This window comes from Podarcis liolepis, assembly GCF_965112155.1.
Source record: "Podarcis liolepis genome assembly, chromosome: 15".
Taxonomy (NCBI): domain Eukaryota; kingdom Metazoa; phylum Chordata; class Lepidosauria; order Squamata; family Lacertidae; genus Podarcis; species Podarcis liolepis.
This window is the reverse complement of record NC_139566.1, coordinates 7,235,458-7,258,109: the sequence shown is the minus strand read 5'-3', so window position 1 is coordinate 7,258,109 and position 22,652 is coordinate 7,235,458. Positions and strand designations below refer to the sequence as shown.

At 42.9% G+C, this 22,652-nt stretch overlaps 3 protein-coding genes across 3 annotated transcripts; 2 read left to right on the top strand and 1 right to left on the bottom strand.

Annotated features, from left to right (window-relative positions):
• Positions 1-1,370: 1,370 nt before the first annotated feature.
• LOC310694305 (uncharacterized protein) lies at positions 1,371-3,498 on the top strand. Its single transcript, XM_083477426.1, has 2 exons — positions 1,371-1,509; positions 2,859-3,498. The coding sequence occupies exon 2, from the start codon at positions 2,877-2,879 to the stop codon at positions 3,360-3,362; it is 486 nt and encodes a 161-aa protein (XP_083333552.1). The 5' UTR covers positions 1,371-1,509; positions 2,859-2,876; the 3' UTR covers positions 3,363-3,498.
• A 10,264-nt stretch (positions 3,499-13,762) lies between these two features.
• Positions 13,763-16,356, bottom strand: LOC310694301 (uncharacterized protein). Its single transcript, XM_083477421.1, has 2 exons — positions 16,302-16,356; positions 13,763-14,529 (listed from the first exon to the last, which is right to left on the bottom strand). Exon 2 carries the CDS (start codon positions 14,509-14,511, stop codon positions 14,014-14,016), a length of 498 nt encoding a protein of 165 aa, XP_083333547.1. The 5' UTR covers positions 14,512-14,529; positions 16,302-16,356; the 3' UTR covers positions 13,763-14,013.
• Positions 16,357-20,390: 4,034 nt separating this feature from the next.
• LOC310694300 (uncharacterized protein) lies at positions 20,391-22,385 on the top strand. The gene is made up of 2 exons (XM_083477420.1): positions 20,391-20,442; positions 21,665-22,385. The coding sequence occupies exon 2, from the start codon at positions 21,683-21,685 to the stop codon at positions 22,184-22,186; it is 504 nt and encodes a 167-aa protein (XP_083333546.1). The 5' UTR covers positions 20,391-20,442; positions 21,665-21,682; the 3' UTR covers positions 22,187-22,385.
• Positions 22,386-22,652: the final 267 nt, after the last annotated feature.

Sequence of the window (22,652 nt, the reverse complement as noted above, 5' to 3'; positions counted from 1 at the left end):
AGAATTCTACAGGGTGTGCTGCTAGTGTATGAAAAGAGCCAAGAGCCAAGGTTCCCCAGTCATGCACCTCCAGATGGTGTAGACATCAGGCACCATCCTGGTGCCTGGGCATCAGCACTTGGTCGCAAGTGGCCAATAGCCAGGTGCAAAATGAGCCTGGCACCTGGTGAATTTCAAACACTGCTATCCTAGCTATTGGCCATTTATAGCTCAGCCTCTGGCATTGTTCCAAAATGACAAGAAGCGGGTCTGAATAGGGAACTGTGCACACTTTTCCTTGGATATGAACCTCAGCAATAGAGGAGGTTGCACAGATTCCTCATTCCTGGATTGGACGTATTTGCTTTAGGCTTAATTTAAGCAGGGCAGAGGTAGCCAACAGGATTCCCCTTAGTTTTTGTGGATTCCACTCACATAATTTCTGACTATTGGCCATGCTGGCTGGGGCTGATGGGAGTGCAGTGATATCTTGTCAGAACCATATGCACTACCATGACAGTAGGGAACAAGGACCAAGTAGAGTAAGTAGAGTAGAGTAAGTTTAAGTAGAAACAGGAATGAAGTTTTTTTCAGTGACAGAGGCAGGTGAGTTTAGGAATGGGAGAGAAATTCAATTCAATTGACCCTTAAAGAAAAATAAAATTTATTCACCCCTTTTTGAAACAATGTGCAAACTGAAACATTGCTGTGCTACAAAATCTGTAGCTGTCTGCATTTCCCAGTGCAGTTATCCAAGTCTCCCGAAACCATCGGGAAACCAAGGGGCGGCTTCCGATTGGATGCAGGAGCTTCCTGCGGTCAAGCGGAAGTTGCATCAGGTGTTTGGCCTTCAAAAAACATTCAAAAACCGGAACACTTACTTCCAGGTTTTTGGCGCTTGGGAGCTGATTTGTTCGACAACTAAGTCATTTGAGAACCAAGGTAGCACTGTAATGGGTAGCAAAATGAATACATTGGAGTAAACTGTGCCTACGAATGCATATGTTAAACAAAAGAAGGCACAACAATGTATGATATTAAAGAGAATTGCACTCCAGTAATGTGTAGATGAGGGGAAACTGAATACAACTGTGTGCTGATGGATTTTCATGAGGACACTAATACTGGAGATCTCTTAGAATCCGGTATGCATATGCAAAATCTTTGATGATGTCCTAGAGTCCCTTAAGCTGATGAAAGAGCTTTGAAGATCTCTATCTGCTCCCTCTGGGTGCATCTGGTTTCAAGCATCAGACTCGAAGTCAGCAAAATTAAAAGGAAGGGAGTGGGAATGGTGTTGAGACTATTAGTCTTTCATTATCACAACCACTTAATTTTGTGACCTTTTGTGCTTAGTGAAGTAATTTTGCACATTAAATTGTCAACAACTAAATAAAATATTAGTCAGAAGAGGCAGTCCCTTGATCACTGGGGCGGTTGCAGAACTGTATAAAAGCTCAACGTTCTCCCAGTTTCTCCAACAGCTTCATCTGACTCTCCTGTCTTCACTACATCTCACCAAAGCAGCAGGTAAGCCTATTTTCTTGGGGGGATATTTCCAAGCCTGTCATAGGTTCACATTAAAGTATGGCTAGATGGCTCTTCCAATTAGAGCAGGGATGGGTATCCTGTGGTCCTTGCAATGTTGCTTCCATCATTCTTGTCCATTGGGAATGCTGGCTGAGAGGACTTGGGATCCTGCAACAACTTCAGGGCCACGGGTTCCCCATCCCTCCTTCACCCCCTGCAGGTTTATAAAATAAATCATCCCTCATTCTTTGGACATATGTTTAGAACCGGGAAGGAGAACCAGGGGCTTTGCAGATGTTTATGAACTATAGCTCCTATATTCCATGGCCATTGTCTATGGTGGCTGAGGCAGATGGGACTTGAAGTCTGGTTGTGCCATTTAGTAAACATAGTAGGAGAAGATCTCCATGGTAATGTCATGTATGCCTGTTAAATATACCATATTTTTTGCTCTATAAGACTCACTTTTTCCCTCCTAAAAAGTAAGGGGAAATGTGTGTACGTCTTATGGAGCGAATGCAGGCTGCGCAGCTATCCCAAAAGCCAGAACAGCAAGAGGGATTGCTGCTTTCACTGCACAGTGATCCCTCTTGCTGATCTGGCTTCTGAGATTCAGAATATTTTTTTTCTTGTTTTCCTCCTCCAAAAACTAGGTGCGTCTTGTGGTCTGGTGCGTCTTATACAGCGAAAAATATGGTAATTGTGATATTTAGAACGTGGCACCAGTTTCTATTATCTCTCTTCCTAAATGTCATTTACACACACACACACATATACACACATGTCTACCTTTTATAGCACAAAACTCTGCATTTTACTAATAAGGAAACCCAATTGTATTCACTAATGCTTAATCCCAGGTAAATAGATAACAGATTGCAGCTTTATTTTTTCATACTCATTTCCACCTGGGTCGATAATAGTTTATAGTGGTCCAGCCTGTCAAAAAATGATTGATAGAATTGTTGACATAACAAGCTTCTTTATTCAGAGCACGATCATGGAAACATGGAGACCTAATAAGGTATGTGAGTATTTTCTTCTTTTTCTACAGCGTCTACCACAGGGGTGTAGTTCCTATAGTCTCATCACCCTTCTCTATTGTTCATGCTGGTGGGGTCTGATGCGAATTGAAGTCTGCAACATCAGAAAAAAACTACACACTGACTCTCCCTGAAGTACCTTATATCTGAGCTTTTATAATTATTTGGCCCTTTTTGGCTCCATATTCAACTCAGTTCTTCAATTGTATACTTTAGATTCTTCTTCAGCCATGGTTGACTGTGGTCCACCCCCACTGAAGTGATGTACCCCACACTTATTTTCTCCGTTGGTGTTTTTGGTTTCAGACTCACCTCCACCCAACAATGGTTGACTGTGGTCCATCCTGCGCTGTCCCATCCTGTGCTTCCACCCCCACTGTTGGGTTTGGATCAGCAGGAGGTCTTGGCTATGGTGGTCTCGGCTATGGATTGGGAGGTCTCGGCCATGGAAATGGAGGATTCGGCTACGGATTTGGTGGTCTCGGCTATGGATATGGAGGTGCTGAAAGAGCAGCCAACCTTGGCATCCTAGATGGGATTATCCCTAAACCCATCAACCAGATCCCACCAGCAGAGGTCATGATCCAGCCACCTGCCTGCGTTGTGACCCTCCCAGGGCCCATCCTCTCTGCCAGCTGTGAGCCTGTGGCTGTTGGAGGCAACACTCCATGTGCCGTTGGTGGTTCCGGGATCGTAGGAGGCTATGGGGGCTTGGGGTCTGGCCTCCTTGGAACCTCTGGAGGTTTCGGCTATGGGAGGGGAGCAATGCTTGGAAGGAAGTTGGGGCGTCGTTTTAGCATCTGTTCATAGACCAATTAAACCTGAGAAGCATATCCCGAACTGATAATCAGAGGGCTTGGTACAGATCTATCGGCCATGGTTCAGAAAAGCTGAATTCAAGCAATCACTCCTGGTATTCATCCTCCATTCTTTGCTTCAGAGTGCAGAAGAAAAAAGATCCTTCTACACCGATTTTCTTCTTTGCCCCTTTCAATGCTCTTACTTTGGCCTTTTCAATAAAGCTTGTTCTGCATTCTAATAACCTGTTTGTCCTGGTTTTTAAATGTAAAGCCTCAGTTCCACATAGCAAGGTGTCCAGGGCCTCAGCTGTCTGAAGCAGTTTTTGGCCAAACTAAAATTGGAACATTTGCAGGACGTCTTTCTCTCTGGCCCCCTGAATGGTTTAGTTCTATGTGGTTAAAATAAGGTACATTCGCCTTGAGAGAATTATCATTTCCCCCTTTTTCAAAACAAGTCCCATTTTAGAGTGCCTCAAACCATTATTTATTCAGAGAAGCAACAGTCATAATAGCTGGATAATCTTTTGTAGTTTTGCAACATTTGCATACGTACACAGTGAGGAATGTTACAAGACTTTGGACAATAACATATTTTTGGTGGGTGATAATGTAGTCAAATGCTGCAGGATTATCCAGCCTCTCAGTCAGATACTGTATTTTGATAACAGTTTTAAATTATTGCATACACGAGTTAAAGAAATATATTAAGCACATTTAAACCTTGACTTCATTTTTTTATCTGTAATCTGCATTTAAAGCTATCCAAACTAGTGGCATTCGCCACATCTTCTGGTACTGAATCTAGAAGTTTATGCATTTTGTGAAGAACTATATCCTTTTGCTTCCACTGAATTCTGCAAGATTCTGGTCCCCTGCGTGACCCCTGCTTCTAGCAAGATGAGAAAGGGAGAAAAAAGTCTCTCTATACATGTTCTCGAATTTTGAGAGACAGAAATCCTCAGAATGTCCACGAGGTGGTTGTGTTAGCAGACCAATTAGCCTTGAAGAGGAGAAGAGAGGCAAGCAAACTGCACAGAGAAAGGTGCGAAGTCAGGTCAGTAGCACCTAGTACCCCAGCTCCCCAGTTAAAATGGCAAAAGCTGTAGACATCTCGCCATAATAATAATAAGAAGAAGAAGAAGGAGGAGGAGGAGGAGGAGGAGGAGGAGAAGTTGTTTTATTTATACCCCGCCTGAAGCCTTATTTACCTAGGGATCCATCAGCCACGCCATCCCCGGACCTTGGAGGGAACAAAAGTACCAGGAAAGCAAAATCTTCTTTGGAGAACAAGTTTATTGAAATCTGTGCACAGAGACAATCTGTACACAGAGACAACCAGCTGGATAGCTCCTGAAAATACACTGGCTGTAAAGCAAGACACTTCAGCAGACTTTCTTATACTTTTCTGAACACTCTTCCCCCTCCCACACCTCCAATCAGCTAACAAATATTTCCTTATACGGCACATCTATATTGCTTGCTAAACACATTTTATTGCTTGCTAAACATTCCTGTCTTTCTGCTAACCAAGCACTCCCTCCCCTCTCCTTCATACACGTGTCTTTTCTCATTCTTGCATTAGTAAGCATAAGACAGGAAAGGGGGGCCTCTTTAGCAGGCCTGGTTAAATTTAGCAGGTCTGGTTAGTTATTGCTTACAGTAGCAGCTTTAGCAGGTCTGGTTATTTCTTGCTTACGGTAGCAGCTTCTGCTAGCCAGCAAGGCAGGAAATGAACTTTTGTCCTGCCAGCCAAATTTAGCAAACAGTCACTGGCGGTGTGCTAACTGTCTGGCTAAAATTTACAGAAGTAAGATTAGCACAGGATTAGCACAGGAATTTACTGCAGATAGTATTTGAGAGCAACCTTTCTTAGGTACAGAATACAAAGCACAGAAAATATTGAGAGAAACCTTTCCCATCTCCCTTTACGCCCTCCCCGGCCAGAGCCGGGCTCAGGGCGGCTAACACCAGTAAAATTACAATAAAAACATAATAGAAAAAAACCCCGATTTAAAATACAGGTTAAAATGCAAATTAAAATGCAGCCTCATTTTAAAAGTAGCCCATGGATCAAAACCATAAGGGGAGGGCAACATAAGGGTCAGACCGAGTCCAAACCAAAGACCAGGCAGAACAGCTCTGTCTTGCAGGCCCTGTGGAAAGATGTCAAGTCCCGCAGGGCCCTGGTGTCTTGGGACAGAGCATTCCACCAAGTCGGGGCCAGTACTGAAAAGGCCCTGGCCCTAGTTTTTAAAAGTAGCCCATCGATCAAAACCATAAGGGGAAAGAAACAAAAGGGTCAGACTGAGTCCCAACCAGTCCAGGCCCTCCCAAAAGGTCAAACTCTGTAAAATGAGGTTTGAGAAAGCCGCAAACTTTGACACTGAGTTAATGGAGGAAGTTTTAACGAATAACAACACACATTGGGCATCTTTAGACACAGGTACAGGAATCACTTTATTAAGAGATCTAAATACTTCCAAAAAGATGTTTCCTCACAAAACAGCAAAGGTCACCGACAGCATCCAGATTAGCTCCCTTGTCTGAGGCAAAGATTTACTGGAGAGGGAAAGATGAGCCAAAATTCTTAGGCAGAATGTACTGGGAGCCAGAGAGAAGGTTTACCCTGTCACTAGGAGTCAAAAGATAAAAGCTGCTGTGAGCAAACCTGGAGACTGTTTTCTGTTGAGGCGGAGTCCGTGTCTAATATGCAGGGAGCTAATTTAGTTTGTGATGAAACAGATACAGAAAGAGATGGATTCAAGAATAGGATTTTTCACCCCACCAGACTTTGCTGAAATGACTGACTTCAAAAATGAAGTAAATATAGACAGCAGATTGAAAACTATCTGAGGCATTTCCTTTGACTGATGGAGTAAATGTATTTTGGGGAAAGGGGTTTTATGTCGGTTGTGGATGCCTAGGGAGTTGTGAAGCACTACAACAAATGGTATTTTCCCAAAAGTGTAGGTGACAATTAATGAAATATCCCATGTGCAGAACATTTGCGTATTAAGAAGATCAAGAAACTGGGAAGGCTGGGAACAGTGGCAAAGCATGGGTTACCAGTGCCTGGGGCCATACAGAGTGGGATTAAATGGACAGAATATGTGTGCACATTCAGCCACCTAACAGCGTCCGTGTCACCCAGGAGATTGCAACCACAGAGATAAGAGCACGTTTGTGAGTATAATTCAAAGTGTTGGTGCTGACCTTTAAAGCCCTAAAAGGCCTCAGCCCAGAATACCTGAAGGAGTGCCTCCACCCCCATCATTCAGCCCAGACACTGAGGTCCAGTGCCGAGGGCCTTCTGGCAGTTCCTTCACTACGAGAAGTGAGGTTACAGGGAACCAGACAGAGGGCCTTCTCGGTAGTGGCACCTGCTCTCCCATCAGATGTCAAAAAAATAAACAAGTATCTGACTTTAAGAAGACATCTGAAGGCAGTCATATTGAGAGAAGCTTTCAATGTTTGATGTTTTATCGTGTTTTTAATATTCTGTTGGGAGAGGCCAACAGAATGATGATGATGATGATGTCATTCTGTTGACTGGAGAGGTCACTTCCTGCTTCACATAGAGAAGCCATTTTCAACTGGGCCCAGTACTGGAATTGCACAGCTGTATTGAGGCAGCACCAGGTGTTGAAATTTTGCACCCCTAGCAATTTTGTACCCGGGGAATCGCCCCTCTACTCCCCCACCCCACTCTATGCCACTGGCTAGGAACAATCAGGTCTATGTAGACTCAGGGGTTGTTGTTTTTTATGTAACTGGTTCCTCCCCAATGTAAATAACAGATCTTGACTAAAACTCCTAGTGTAGCATGGCCATGGTTTGATTTTAATCAGTTGTTTTTCTTTCTGTTAAAACCATGCACAGCCATTTAAGCAGACTGAGAGTTGACTGCTTTAGAACACCTTATGGTGAATGCTCCCGCTACAACAAAGGGTGTAGTATCACAAGCTCATTGGGAAAAAAGAGTCTGGGAGAGAGAGAGGAGATCCCAGCAGACTTTAGGGATGCCAAAATTATCAATCTCTTTAAGAAAAGGATTGCAGAAACTATCAAGGCATCTCTTTATTAGCTGTGAGTGGCAAAATACTTGAAGAATCTTAGCAAACCATCTCCTAACAATATCCGAGGTTACCCTTCCTGAATCCCAAAAAGGTTTTAGACCTTCTAGGAGGAGAGTGGACATGATTTTCACCTCTTGACAATTTCAAGAAAAATGTGGAGAGCAAAACCAATTCCTGTATATGGCATTTATTGACCTGACTAAGGCCTTTGATACTATAAATTGTAATGCCCCCTGGGCTTTCCTTCTGAAAATTGGCTGCTGAGTTAAATTTGTGAACATCATTCAGCTCCTCCATGATAATATGACAGCAACAATCACAGATAATAATGGCTCTCAAAGTGAACCATTCACAGTGGGATCAGGTGTTAAACAGGGTTGTGTTACCGTCCCAACTCTATTCACTATTTTCATTGCTATGATCCTACACTTTGTTGAGGGGAAACTCACCACTGGAGTAGAAATCATATATCGAACAGAAGGAAAGCTCTTTAATCTGAATACGCTAAAAGCAAAGAGTAAGGTTACTTGGGACGCAGGTGGCGCTGTGGGTAAAACCTCAGTGCCTAGGACTTGCTGATCGCATGGTTGGCGGTTTGAATCCCCGCGGCGGGGTGAGCTCCTGTCTTCGGTCCCAGCTCCTGCCCACCTAGCAGTTCGTAAGCACCCCTAAGTGCAAGTAGATAAATAGGTACCGCTTTATAGCTGGAAGGTAAACAGCATTTCCGTGTGCTGCGCTGGTGCTGGCTCGCCATAGCAGCTTCGTCACGCTGGCCACGTGACCCGGAAGTGTCTCCGGACAGCGCTGGCCCCTGGCCTCTTAAGTGAGATGGGTGCACAAACCTAGAGTCGGACACGACTGGCCTGTATGGGCAGGGGTACCTTTACCTTTACCTTAAGGTTACTATACCTTCCGTCATAGAGCTTCAGTATGCTGATGACAACGTAGTGTGTGCACACTCAGAGGATGACCTCCAAACCATCCTAAATATCTTTGCTGAAGCTTACAAACAACTTGGCCTATTGCTCAACATCCAGAAAACCAAAGTACTTCACCAACAAGCACAAAACGACCCCTCTGCAGTGCCACAAATCCAACTCAATGGTGTAACGTTGGAAAGTGTGGATCACTTGTCAATCACATTTTACCTGGGCGGTTATCTTTCCACAAGGGCTGACATTGGTGCTGAATTCCAGCATTGCCTGAGTTCAGCGAATGCAGCTTTCTCCCAAATCAAGTGTTTGAGGACTGGGACATTTGCAGGGAAACCAAAATGCTTGTTTACGAAGCTATTGTACTGCCAACCTTACTGCATGCTTGTGAAACATGGACCTTTTATAAATGCAATCTCCAACTCCTTGAAAGTTTCCATCAACAGTGTCTCTGAAAAATTTTGTACATCACTTGGGAAGGCAGGCGAACTAATGCCAGTGTACTGGAAGAAGCAAAGATCAGCAGTGTTGAAACAATGATTCTTCAACATCAACTTTGTTGGACTGGTCATGTTGTTCGGATGCCTGATTATCATCTTCCAAACTTCTGAACTTAAAAATGAAAAGCATAATGCTGGTGGTCAACAAAAGAGGTCTAAAGACTCTCTCAAGACAAATCTAAAAGAAGTAGTATAAACACCGACAACTGGGAAACACTGGCCTGCAAGCGCTCCAATTCGAGAACAACTTTTACTAAAAGTGTCATGGACTTTGAAGATGCTCAAACTCAGGACGAAAGGGAGAAATGTGCTCAGAGGAAGGCACTTTTGGCAAACCCTCACCATGATCAACTCCTGCCCGGAAACCTATGTCCCAGCTGTGGAAGGATGTGTGGATCCAGAACTGGCCTACACAGTCACTTATGGACTCACTGTTAATACTGTGCTTATGGAAGAAAATCTTACTTGGCTACGAGTGGTTGCCAAAGAAGAAGTATCAACCATATTTTAAAAATGTTATTTGAGGTAGAATTTTATGGTTACAAAAATTCCTTGGGAAACAGACTTTGAAGTAATAATCTCTAATGAAAAACAGAACATGCTTGTGGGGAGGGAAACGTTTCAAAACATTTTTGGTGCAAGTAATGGAATCCTCCAAGTAATGGAGCTGGTGTGATGTAGTGGTTAAGAGCGGTAGACTCGTAATCTGGTGAAGCGGCTTCTTGTCTCCGCTTCTCCACATGCAGCTGCTGGGTGGCCTTGGGCTAGTCACACTTCTCTGATGTCTCTCAGCCCCACTCACCTCACAGAGTGTTTGTTGTGGGGGAGGAAGGGAAAGGAGAATGTTAGCTGCTTTGAGACTCCTTCGGGTAGTGATAAAGCGGGATATCAAATCCAAACTCTTCTTCCTCTTCTTCTTCTCTTTGAAACTCTTACATAGCTGGTCTCATACCGTTTTCTGGATTTCCCACATGATACCAGGGGTGACATCAATCTTAGTACTGGATCTTAGTACTGTACATATGTAGGGTTTTTTCAAATCTGCTTATCCATTTTTGATTCTGGTATTTAAAGAACTCAGTTTAATATACAAAATGAACCTACCCATCAACTTGCTTTGCTCGGAATAAAAGGCATGTCTACTCCACCAATTGCTCATAAAGTACTTTTTATGTTTCTCCTCATAGTGGCACAAATGGAAATAGTCATGTGATGGTGCACACATGCTGTGGCTGAAAATCTGATGTGCCAGATTGTGAGACCAAGGAGAATTCTAACCCCCATCTTTTCTATAATGTGTGGCAACCATTTTTTTGGATTATATGTGTCAAGAAGGTTGTGTTGTTGTTCAGTGTCTTTAGAAATGACTTGGATGAAGGAACTGAGTGGATGCTCATCAGATGTGCAGATGGCACCAAACAGGGAGGGGTAGGTAACACCACTGAAGACACAATTAGGATTCAAAATGACTGTAACAGATTGGAGAGCTGGGCTCAAACTAGCAAAATGAGTTTCAATAGGGACAAATGAAAGGTTCTGCATTTACCAAATAATTCAGGGTCTCCTAGGCCAGCATACTCCAAGAATGTGCCAGTGTGAGAGACTACCATTCTACTTATCTCAAATCAAAGCCCACCTATCACTCTCAGCATAGAAATGTATTGTGCTGCAGCAAGCAAAATTCACCAAGAACTGACATTTAATGTTCTGAAATTTTCCTCTTTGGAGTTTGTGCTATGATTTAGATGTTTCAAATGTTGATGCCCATTTTATTTCATTCTGTGCTGCTTGTATTTACTTTGTTTCACACTGTATTTTATGTTATTTGTCCATCCCCCCTCCCCATTTTTTAAACACACCTGGACAATGTGTTTGTAATGTTGATCAATGACCATGGTATTATAAATTAAGAGGAAGATTTCCTCCTCTGAGGAATTGTTGCCAAAAGGTGCCAAATGAAGAGAGAGCCATATTAGAATAAAGAATGAGCTTTAATGAAAAGGTGGAAAGTATCAAGTTGACAATTGTGCAAAAAGAAGGAGATGAGGAAAGCAAAGAAACACAGAGCACAATGGGGCTCTGAACTCATTCACGCATTAAATACTTTCAAGGGGAAAAGCAGGAGAAATGACACATGGCTAGAATTCATGCAAAAGATGGGACTTCCGGGTTAGCGCCTCCGGCAATGGCAGATTTCCTCTGACCGGGAGGAATCCGCTCCGTGGAAACCAGGGTCTGACCGCCACGGCGAGGCGGAGACCCACTAAAAACCACAGGCGGGAGAAGCCTGTGGACGTGGGATTCGGCTGGCACCTTTTGCGCCTCCCCTACTTGCGGGGAAGCCCGGTCTCGGGGCTCCGGAGCGACGTGGAGTGAGTGGCACGGTGCTTTGAATCGACTGCTTTTTTCACGGAGTGAAGCCGCATTGCTGTTGCCGGAGAGCGCTGACTTTTTCCTGTGGACAATTGGATTCTAAACAACTACCCATGAGTAGAATGGAAAATTGGATTTTTAAACATCGTAATTTGGCACCGAAACGGGAAGGTTTCAAACAGGAAGTCCGCCTTCCCTTTTTGTAAATAGATTAAAGCAAAGACGTTGCAAACTAAAGTCTGGAAAGCCTTTTGTAAAGGACTAAATCTCCATTGGTTAAAACTACTAAACCCCCCTTGGAAGCAGGAGAAGAGGGGGGAAATTTTAGACTGCCTAAGCCTGCAGGAGAGAGAGTGAAGGAAGATAAATTACCATCGCCTTGAACCTGGGAACGGGCTGTCAATAAGATTGACTTTTTGAGAAAGTTCATTGACTGTGAATAACGTATACTGACAGACAGCTAAACAAGAGAAAGATATTGTTTCCATTGTTTCCTTTTGCACTTGAAAAGAAGCAAATGTAACTGAAAATTTATCTAATTTTGCTGCCGGATCTTTACTTAAAAGGACGGATACAAATAGAAATTGTTTCCTCTAGAGGGAGTTCTTGAAACTGTTGCAGGAGTGGATCTGGGGAATTTTCCAGCCGCAGAGATTAAAAACCGTGGGAAACTGAAATTGACCTTGGACAAGAATGTTGACAGAAGAAGCCCTAGTGATTGCATTTTGAAAAACAAGTGCTCTACTGGAACAGCTTCATAAGAAGACGGATGTGATGATTACTAAAATTGACAATATGGGACAAAAAATGACTGAGCTGGGCCTAAAAGTGAATACCTATACAGAAATAACTCAGGATCTGATTCAGGAATCTGTTTTGACTTTGCAAGCTGTGGAGAAGAAGAAGGAGAAAGTTGTTGTGGAACCTCAAGTAATTCAAGTGGATAGAGCATTGGCCTTTCAGAGGCAATTTGACGAATATAAGCTGTTGCCATTTATGATTGAATCCAGAGAAAGCCAGATTTGGAGGGATGGAGTCCCGCTTGGATTGGAGAAGGAAAGCTGGATAGATCCCCTTATGCAGGTTTGGGATCTGGATTTGGGTCAGGAGGAGATTGGAGTTGTGGGGGCCTTTAGCTTTGGAGGGATGTTGAAACACGTTCAGAAATATCGTTTGGACTTTAGTTCGGACTGTGGAGAGTGGGCTGACCCATTGAGAAGGAATAATGATATTGTTAGGTTGGAGTTTCCCCGAGACCTACTCCTCAGTGCCAAAGGAAGGAAACTAAGAACAAGAACAGCAGAAGACAAAGAGAAGCTCATGCTTAGATATGAAGAAGACCTGCAGAAGGGACATGGAAAAGAGTTAAGAGCCTTGGATAGAAGATCACCAGGTTGATGGACCATATGGAATTGATAGAAAGGACTGACAGAATCCGAGTCCAGGGTGAAGAGACGGTGGAAGAAGATTGGAAAAAAGTTTTAAAAATTTATTTAGAGAAATATTGTTAAATTAATGAGTGTTAGAAAAATTGTTGGAATGAAATTATACGGCTTTAGTAGAAATGTTATAAGGAGTTAAGTAAATATAAGTTTTAGGATTTTAATGGTAAGATAAGGTTAAAATAAATTAAGACAATTAAATGACAATTAAATAGTGAAAGATGGAAAGGATTTGATGGCTTTAGCAGAAATGTTATAAAGAACTAAGTTAAAATAGATTGTCAATGGACCAAAGTGGAAAATCTAAGGTTAGACTGTCTTAAGTTAAATTTTAGATTGAAAATTGAGAAAGATGGAAAGGACTTGCTGAAATAGCTAATTGAACTAGAATACAAAGAAGGGAGGTGTGAGGAGGTCGATGAAACAAGTATATGAAAGGTAAAGACATGGAAAGGTTGGATGTGTTTTTAAATGTTTGTGTTCTTTTTTTGCTGTTTTGCTGTTTTATTGTATTGTTTTTTGGTTTTTGTTCTTTTTGGGTTTTTTCTTCTTTTTTTTTGAAGTATTGTAAGGTATTGTTTGATTTGTTCAATTTTTTATTGTCCTTTTTCTTTTTCTGTATTTTCCAAACCCTTAATAAATATCATTTAAAAAAAATAGAATTCATGCAAAAGATGTTGGCTTCTATGATGGTCCCAGGACAAGACACTGCATCATCTTCACCCATTCAGGGTCATTCCTGGCATCATCACACATATGTTCTTCAAGAGTTCAATATATCTAAAAGCACATACTACTGCAACATCCCAGCAGGGATTTCCTTCCAAAGAGCCCACCCCTCCTCAGACCTCCAAAGTAGCCACCAAAATTGCTTCCAATGTGACCTGACCCATAGCCGTAGCTTCCTACCAGCACAGAATCTCTTAAAGTTGAAGCATAAAACATCCAAACATCTGTCAATTTTTTGTTGGCAAACATGCCTTGAGACACATTCCAGTTTTAATTTAGGCAAAAAGTCGCTTCAGTCAGCTGGACAGCTTGCTGTGAGGAACTGAGGCCAAGTGTTACAAAAACCAACACACATGGGTTACTGTAATGCGCCAAAAGCTTTATTGAAAAGATTCAAGAAATGACATTGATAGCTGTATGAGAAATACAGAGGAAATTTAGCATATAAGCATCTTAGTTTTCTGGACTTCAAAGCGAAGAGGTGGGGGATGAAGAAGGTTAAACTTCAGCAGTGGTTTCTGGGATTAAACTCTTTTGAACCATGCCCAATGGATCTGTATCAAGCTCTCTGATTATCAGTTCATAATATGCTTCTCAGGTTTAATTGGTCTATGCACAGATGCTAAAGCGACGCCCGAACTTCCTTCCCTTCCCGTAGCCCAAACCATAGCCGAAACCTCCAGAGCTTCCAAGGAGGCCAGACCCATAGCCCAAGCCCCCATAGCCATAGCCTCCTACGATCCCGGAACCACCAACGGCACATGGAGTGTTGCCTCCAACAGCCACAGGCTCACAGCTGGCAGAGAGGATGGGCCCTGGGATGGTCACAATGGAGGCAGGTGGCTGGATCACGACCTCTGCTGGTGGGATCTGGTTGATGCAGGATGGGGCAACTCCTGCCAGGACTCCAAGGTTGGCTGCTCTTTCAGCACCTCCATATCCATAGCCGAGACCACCAAATCCGTAGCCGAATCCTCTATTTCCATAGCCGAGACCTCCCAATCCATAGCCAAGACCACCATAGCCAAGACCTCCTGCTGAGCCAAACCCAACGGTGGGGGTGGAAGCACAGGATGGGACAGCACAGGATGGACCACAGTCAACCATGGTTGGATGGAGGTGAGTCTGAAACCAAAAACACCAAGGGAGAAAATAAGTGTGGGGTACATCACTTCAATGGGTAGTGCAGGGGTTCTGCCTGATGTATTAGGATATTTCCCTTATTTCCATTTCACCCAACTCATACCATCTTTCTTGAATGAAAATCACCTGTCTTCCATTATTGGTCAAACATTAAGCCCTAATTCATGGATTCTGTATTGTCCTCTACATCATCACTACAGCTCTTCTCTTACTTGTGGGTCCTAAATCCAGGCCCTGGTAATTCCAGGAAGGTTAGAGCCATGAGGTCTGAGCTCTTTCTTTGTAGGGGAAGGACCATCACTTTCTGGGGGAAGGACATATGTTTTGCATGCAGAAAGTCTCAAGTTCAGTCCCAGGAATCTCCAGGTTGAGCTGGGAAATGCCCCCTCTTTGAAACCTGGTCTGGAGAGTCACAGCTGGTCATTGTAGACAATACCAAGCTATATGGACCAAGATTCTGACTCAGTACAAGGCAGCTAAATACTTGATTTCATTAAAAAAAACACCACAAGATATACTTTACACAATACTGAGTTAGATGGACCAACACCCTGCTTTTTAAGCACAGATCTTCCATGAAATTTTGTTCCACAAAAAACACATTAATATTAGTCTGTGGTGCCCTCTGGTGTCAGTCCCTGTGAAGGTTACATGATTGGTGAAATATGAAAAGGATTCCATTGAGCACTGGCACATGTATCCAACCATAGAGAGTGATGAGTGCTATAATTTTTTTGGTTCAATAAAAAAAATAGGTATAAAAGAGAATTCCTGGAAATAAAGCATGGACATAAAAACTGTTATACCTTTAAAACATGCCCTTGCAAGTTCCAAAACTTCCCTCCTTCCTGAGCATAGGAAAAGAGCACACGGCTGGCAATTTTAAAATTGGTTTACTTACAAACCCTTCAAAGGTCAGTTTCATGTGCTTTTCCACACATCAGTCAGACAAGTTGCACAGGCAGTACTGGGCTTAATTGCAGCATGATGAAAGTTCCTAATTATTTTTTATGGGAACACAAGATTGGCTTGTGTGAGTCATGCGGCAAAGCTGGATCAACCAGCTTAGCGTCTTCACTTGCTGAACTTCTCACTTAGACCGGGAGAGAACAAAACCTTGATTATCTAACCCCTCTCAAGGTGAGCTAACCCTGGCAAGACAGCTTACTCTATGGTCTTAACCCCTTCATGAATTAAAAAGACTTAAGCATATGAGGCTAGTTATCCCACAGTTTTGCTCACAGTAATGATAAATGCTAGATTTGCACAATGTGTGGTAGAATGGGACCCAGAATCCCAGCTTCCCAGGAAAACAGAGAAACCTACTTCAGAAAGCATGTTTCAAATACTATAAGATGGGTGGCGGGCAGGGGGAGAGGCTGTAGTTAACTGGGAGAAAATCTGCTCTGCATGCATAATGTCATGGGCTGGGTGCAGCTGGGCAGGGACAGAATCTGATCAGAAATCCTGGATTTTTACTGGTGGTCATTGTAGGTAATACTGAGCTCAACAGGCTAACACTACAACCTGGGGGAAGGCAGCTTCCAGTTTTCAGAAGACTGTGTATACACAGATACAAACACAAAGAAACCAGCTGATGACATTAAGTAATTTAATTTCTTGGTGCAAGATCTACACATCTCAAAGATTAATAGAATTTTGGTGTTCTCTTGGAGTTCAAAAATCTGAACCCTTGAAAGTTCAAGAATCATTTAAAGATAACATTCTAACATATATAGGTAGACTTGACTTACCAAAGTTTCCAAGGAGTAGAAATGGAGAGAAGGAGATCAAGTCAAGTGAAGCTGTTGGGCTATCTCAGCCCAAGGAGCCCTTTTATACTATTTTGGCTGTGTCCCCTGATGGCCCCACAGCTAGCTGGGATACACCCCCTTCACCCCGAGGCTTTAATTAGCAAACTGTTTCTGAAACGTCTCATGCCCCCTAATTACTTTAATAAGAAAGAAAAATGATGCAAAATCGTTAGCATTTCCTCAGCTCCCCACAATGCGCCTTGCCCTTTCTGACACTTTTGATCTTTGCATTTTCATTCTTCTGCTAAACAAATTTAATGAAACATAAAATTGCTTGCATGTTCCTTGCTTTCAGACAGATCAGCAGATACCCTGTCCCTATTCAATCTCTCTAAAGTAGCTGAAGTAGCTGGCTATCTTCTCAGCAGCTTGTGTTACTGTCAGACATAGGATTTCAGTTGATCATTCCATGCACAGAACAAAACTCTTGTTTTCTTTGCCTAGAGCTTAGCTTGCCGACCAGAAGGTTGGCGGTTTGAATCCCTGCGACAGGGTGAGCTCCCATTGCTCGGTTTCTGCTTGTGCCCACCTAGCAGTTCGAAAGCATGTCAAAGTGCAAGTAGATAAATAGGTACCACTCCGGCGGGAAGGTAAACGGCATTTCCATGCGCTGCTCTGGTTCGCCAGAAGTGGCTTAGTCATGCTGGCCACATGACTCGGAAGTTGTCTGCAGACGAACGCCGGCTCCCTCGGCCTCTAGAGTGAGATGTGCACACAACCCCAGAGTCATCCGTGACTGGACGTAACGGTCAGGGGTCCCTTTTCCGTAACCTAATATTTATTAAATTTTCTGCTTTTCAATTTAAAGTACTCAATTTTTACATCCTTAAGATATCAATGACTTCCATTCTTCTCTTCTCTTCCATTCTATGATTCATTTTACATATCATAAATCCCTGCATATTTTATAGAAACTATACCATTCAGTATTCCATTATTACATCCATCATAACTTATTTACACTGCTGAATTTATCTTAATGCTGCCAGCATTTTCACCTGTCCACTGTTATTTCCCATATATTCAATAAACATTTTCCAATCTTCTCTAAACATATGCTCTTCTTGTTCTCTTATTCTATATGTTAAGTCTGCAAGCTGCACATATTCTGCCAACTTAAGTTGCCATTCTTCTTTGGTTGGGACCTCACTTGATTTCCATTTTTGGGCTAACAAAACACGGGCCGCAGTAGTGGCATATAAATAACGTGTTTTGACACCTGGGGATTTCAGTCTGAATTATCCCTAACAGAAAGGACTCTGGTTTTGGGGGGAGGGGGAAGTACTTTTAAATATGTTTTTCAATTCATTATGGATCATTTCCCAATACTCTTTTACCCTTTTACAAGTCTGCCACATATGAAAGAACGTTCCCTCAACCTCTTTGCATCTCCAGCACTTCTCTGATTCAGTCTTATGCATCTTTGCCTACTCAGAGTAAATCATTTTCACGTTGTTCTCCTTCAAAGAATAACATGCTGTGAACTTCAGATCACTTTTCCAGAGTTTTTCCCAGAGGTTAAAATCTTTATTGTGAACAAAACCCTTGTTTTCTGCCTCCACTGTAAGAGGAAGGAATGGAGAACAGCAGCAACAACAACAGGCTTCTGCATGTTTCATACTGATAGATAGATCAACAGATACCCTGCCCCATTCATTCTCTGAAAAGATGTGCAGTAGCTGGAAATAGGCTCAATAGGTTATTTGACTTCCATACTTAGGATTTCAGCTGAACATCCCATGCACAAAATATTGCCATTGTTTTCTGCCTCCACGGCCAGATACAATATGCCTCTGTTTACCAGTAGCTGGGAATCAAAGTTGGGGGCAACTGCTAGTGAAATCACGACCGTCTTGTGGGCTTTCCAGCTGATTGGCAAGAGTTTGCAAATGTTCACAATAACTTGAAGTCCCCTCTCCTGAAAATGAGGTAATGAAGGTATTGAAGGCAAGGATGATGAGACTTTTGATCCAGAAACATCTGGAGGGCAACAGATTCCACACCAGACACCTGTCCCAGATCACATATCAAATTCACTTACATTACTAGACGCCTGTGATTTTGTGAATTTCTAAACTGCCTGTAAGTTGTTATGTCAAAGCAGCTAACACAAGGCAAGATTAACAAAAGCCCTCAATAGCCATCTGTTTCCATATTCAACTTTGAAATCACCCTGTCCTCGTCTGACCCATCGATATGCAAGAGCAAATGGACACATGGATGAGATGGTGCTTTCAGTAAAGATTGTAGCTATCCATCTACCTCCCTTGTTAGATTTTTGCAGAAATGCTAGTTATTTCCAACTAAAGTCATGCTGATAGTAGACCTGTTGAAAGCAATCAGCAAGTCAGTTATCACAATTGATTTTGATGGATGTAACCTGAGAATGACCTTCTTAGGTAAAACCCACCAACCTGTCACCACCATCCAGCTATGCTTGTGTGTGATTTTCTGCCTTTAAATGATTTTGTTTTCAGTTGCAGCCTTTGAAAACATTTCATGGCTTCCCAATATGAAAGTTTTAATTGCTTTTAAAAGCCATTTTTAAAAAGAAGAGTGTCACCATTTTCTTTTGATTTCAAATCTTTACTGATTTTATATTTCTGGCTTGGACTTGGTTCCAAGAAGCAAATTTCATAACAGCATCTGGGATCTGCAATGCAACTGATTCCCAGAGGAAGAGCTTCTTGGCTCTGAAGTACCTTTTCCTCCTGCAGTTCCCTTAGTAGGGCTGGGCTGCGGAAGCCAAAGACAGCTGTCAAGCGCTGCCTTGGGTTTTTCACCAGGTCTTTCTCGGCCGTGGCCCCGATCTGGTGGAACGCTCTGTCACAAGAGACTAGGGCCCTGCGGGACTCAACATCTTTCCACAGGGCCTGCAAGACAGAGCTGTTCCACCAGGCCTTTGGCCAAGGCACAGTCTGACCCCCTCTCTCCTTCTGTAATCTTCATAGAACTCTAACCCGATGGTTGCCATTAATTTGATTCTGAATTGATTCTAGAATGTATTTTAATTAATTGACTGTGCAATTTTATGTACACTGTGCTATTTTTACCTGTTGTTAGCCGCTCTGAGCCCGGGGAGGGCGGGATACAAATTATTATTATTATTATTATTATTATTATTATTATTATTATTATTATTATTATTATGTGTTTATGTGTGTGGGAGGGGTATCTACATCTGTTAAACACATACAAACATACACTACTGCTTCTCTTATTTTCAAATAAGGACTGCTCCTGCTCTGAAGTACATCACTTCAGATCAACCCTAAACTTTGCTAGGCTGAAGGAAACATCTCTGACATGCCAGAGCAAGTTCAAGTGGAGAAGATAAGAATATAAAGAGCATTGCAGTTGGCTCAAACCAAACAGCTATATCCTCTAGCATCTTGTTTCCTACAGTGGACAATGAGATACTTCTTGGTTATCCCAGAAGGAAAGCATGGGGGACATAGCTCTTTCCAACTCTTTCCCTCCAACTGGTGTTGGTATTGCTGGACTCAGGTCTGGCTTGCTAGCATTTTGGTAAGGGATCTGGTGGGCAAGAGAGAGAAAGGGATGTTGTATTTGATGGGCTTTTTGGCCTTGTTCAGCAGGACTCTTCTGATGTACCTGTGGCATTCAAAGACACTGTTTTCCACTGTTACTGGAGATGTCTCAGAATCCTGTATGCATATGCAAAAAGTTTTGATGATGTCCTACAGACCCCGGTGCTGATGAAAGAGCTTTGATGATCTCCATCTCCTCCCTCTGGGTGTTTATGCTTTGAAACATCAGACAAACTGGAGCTATTTGACTCGAGGTCAGCAAAATTAAAAGGAAGGGAGGCACAAAGGAATAGGTGTCATGATTATGCTGCACTGTTACCACAGTTTAATTTTGTGGCCTCCCTCTTTGTGCTTCGTAAACTGATTTTTAAATATTTTTTTGCACATGAAAGAACAATTGCCACCAATGATTAGCTGGAAAGAGGCACTGGGGAGGCTGGCTGAACTGTATAAAAGCTCAGACTTCCTTCAGTTCCTCCAACAACTCCATCTGACTCTTCCATCTTTACTTCATCTTCTCAAAGAAGCAGGTAAGTCTATTTTCTAGGTGGAATATTCCCAGAGTTGTCAAAGGATAGGCTAGATGGACTTTCCAGTTAGGACAGGGATGGCTATCCTGTGGTCCTCGAGATGTTGCTCACATCATCCCTGACCATTAGGAATGATGCCTAAGGTGACTTGGGATACTGAACAACTGGAGGGCCACAGGTTCCCCAACCCTACATTACCCTCTGTAAGTATATTTAATATGTGATCCCTGGCTGTTGGGACACTTGTCTAGGGGGAAAAAGGAGAAAGAGGGAACTTGCACATGTTGTTGAGCCATAACTCCCATCATCCTCGACCATTTGACATGCGGGCTGAGGCGGATGAGAGTTAGAAGCTGGCTCTGCCATCTTACATTTAGGAAGGCTAAGGTGGGAAATTCATATTAATGAACTCTAAATTTGTTAGGGAGAATTGTGATGTTTGGAAGGCACCACCAGCTTTCCATTGTCTCCCTGAATGTAATTTAAACACAGTCAGGGATAAACAGACAGGTGCTCGCATGCACACAGGCACACCTCTCTATTTTGTGGCACAAAATATCTGCATTTTACTGATAAGTAAGCCCTGTTGTGTTCACAGATGTTTAATCCCAGGTAAATAGATAAAGGATTGCAGCTTCTCTCTCTCTCTCTCTCTCTCTCTCTCTCTCTCTCTCTCTCTCCTTCCTTCCTTCCTCTCTTTCTTTCTTTCTTTCTTTCTTTCTTTCTTTCTTTCTTTCTTTCTTTCTTTCTCATTCCCACCTTGCTAGAAAATGGTTTATTGTGCTCCTGTCTGTTAAAAAAAATGTTTTTGATAGTATTGCAGACATAGCATGCTATTTAAAATTCAGAGCACCATCACTGAATCATCCTTCCAATATCTATGAGTATTTTCTACCACAGCATCTACCACAGGGGTGTAGTTCTCACTCAGTAGTTATAGTGAGGTTCCTATAGTCTCATCACCCTTCTCTGTTGTTCATGCTGCTTGGGTCTGATGAGAGTTGAAGTCTGCAACATCAGAAAAAACTACACACTGACTCCCCCGATGTACCTTATATCTCAGCTTTTATAATTATTTGGTCCTCTTTGGTTTTCATGCTCCATATTCAACTCAGTTCTTCAGTTGTATACTTTAGATTCTTCAGCCAGAGTTGACTGTGGTCCACCCCCATTGAAGTGATGTACCCACACTTATTTTCTCCCTTGGTGTTTTTGCTTTCAGGCTCACCTCCACCCAACAATGGTTGACTGTGGTCCATCCTGTGCTGTCCCATCCTGTGCTTCCACCCCCACTGTTGGGTTTGGATCAGCAGGAGGTCTTGGCTATGGTGGTCTCGGCTATGGATTGGGAGGTCTCGGCTATGGAAATGGAGGATTCGGCTACGGATTTGGTGGTCTCGGCTATGGCTATGGAGGTGCTGAAAGAGCAGCCAACCTCGGAGTCCTGGCAGGAGTTGCCCCATCTTGCATCAACCAGATCCCACCAGCAGAGGTTGTGATCCAGCCACCTGCCTCCGTTGTGACCATCCCAGGGCCTATCCTCTCTGCCAGCTGTGAGCCTGTGGCTGTTGGAGGCAACACTCCATGTGCTGTTGGTGGTTCCGGGATCGTAGGAGGCTATGGCTATGGGGGCTTGGGGTCTGGCCTCCTTGGAATCTCTGGAGGTTTCGGCTATGGTTCAGGCTATGGGAGGGGAGCACTCCTTGGAAAGAGGTTCGGGCGCCGTTTTAGCATCTGTTCATAGGCCAATTAAATCTGAGAAGCATATCCTGGACTGATATCCAAGTGCTGAATCTAAATGATCATGGCTGAAAAATCACCCCCCTTTTATTTTAAAGTAGAGAAGAATAAGATCCTTCCACACTATGTGTCTTCCTTGCTTCTTGTACATCTTTATGTACCATTTCCTTGAACTTTTCAATAAAGCTTCTTCATTCTTATAATGTTTGTGTCTTGGTTTTTGAACACTGAGCCTCAGTTCCTCATAGCAAGCTCTTCAGGACTTCAGGTGTCTGAAGCACCCTTTGCCCATATTAAAACTGGGGTGTGGGGGGGAAGCCCTCCACTCTAGCATCCTGAATGCTTTACTTATTGTGGAAATAAGATATACCGTATTTCCCCCTCTATAACACGCAGATTTTTTCTCCTAAAAAGGAAGGGGAAATGTCTGTGCGTGTTATTGAGCGAATGTGTGGTCCCTGGAGCCGAAA

What these genes read in the sequence shown, in the direction of transcription:
- LOC310694305 (XM_083477426.1), top strand. Translation starts at nt 2,877, where the DNA reads ATGGTTGACTGTGGTCCATCCTGCGCTGTCCCATCCTGTGCTTCCACC.
- LOC310694300 (XM_083477420.1), top strand. Translation starts at nt 21,683, where the DNA reads ATGGTTGACTGTGGTCCATCCTGTGCTGTCCCATCCTGTGCTTCCACC.
- LOC310694301 (XM_083477421.1), bottom strand. Translation starts at nt 14,511, where the DNA reads ATGGTTGACTGTGGTCCATCCTGTGCTGTCCCATCCTGTGCTTCCACC.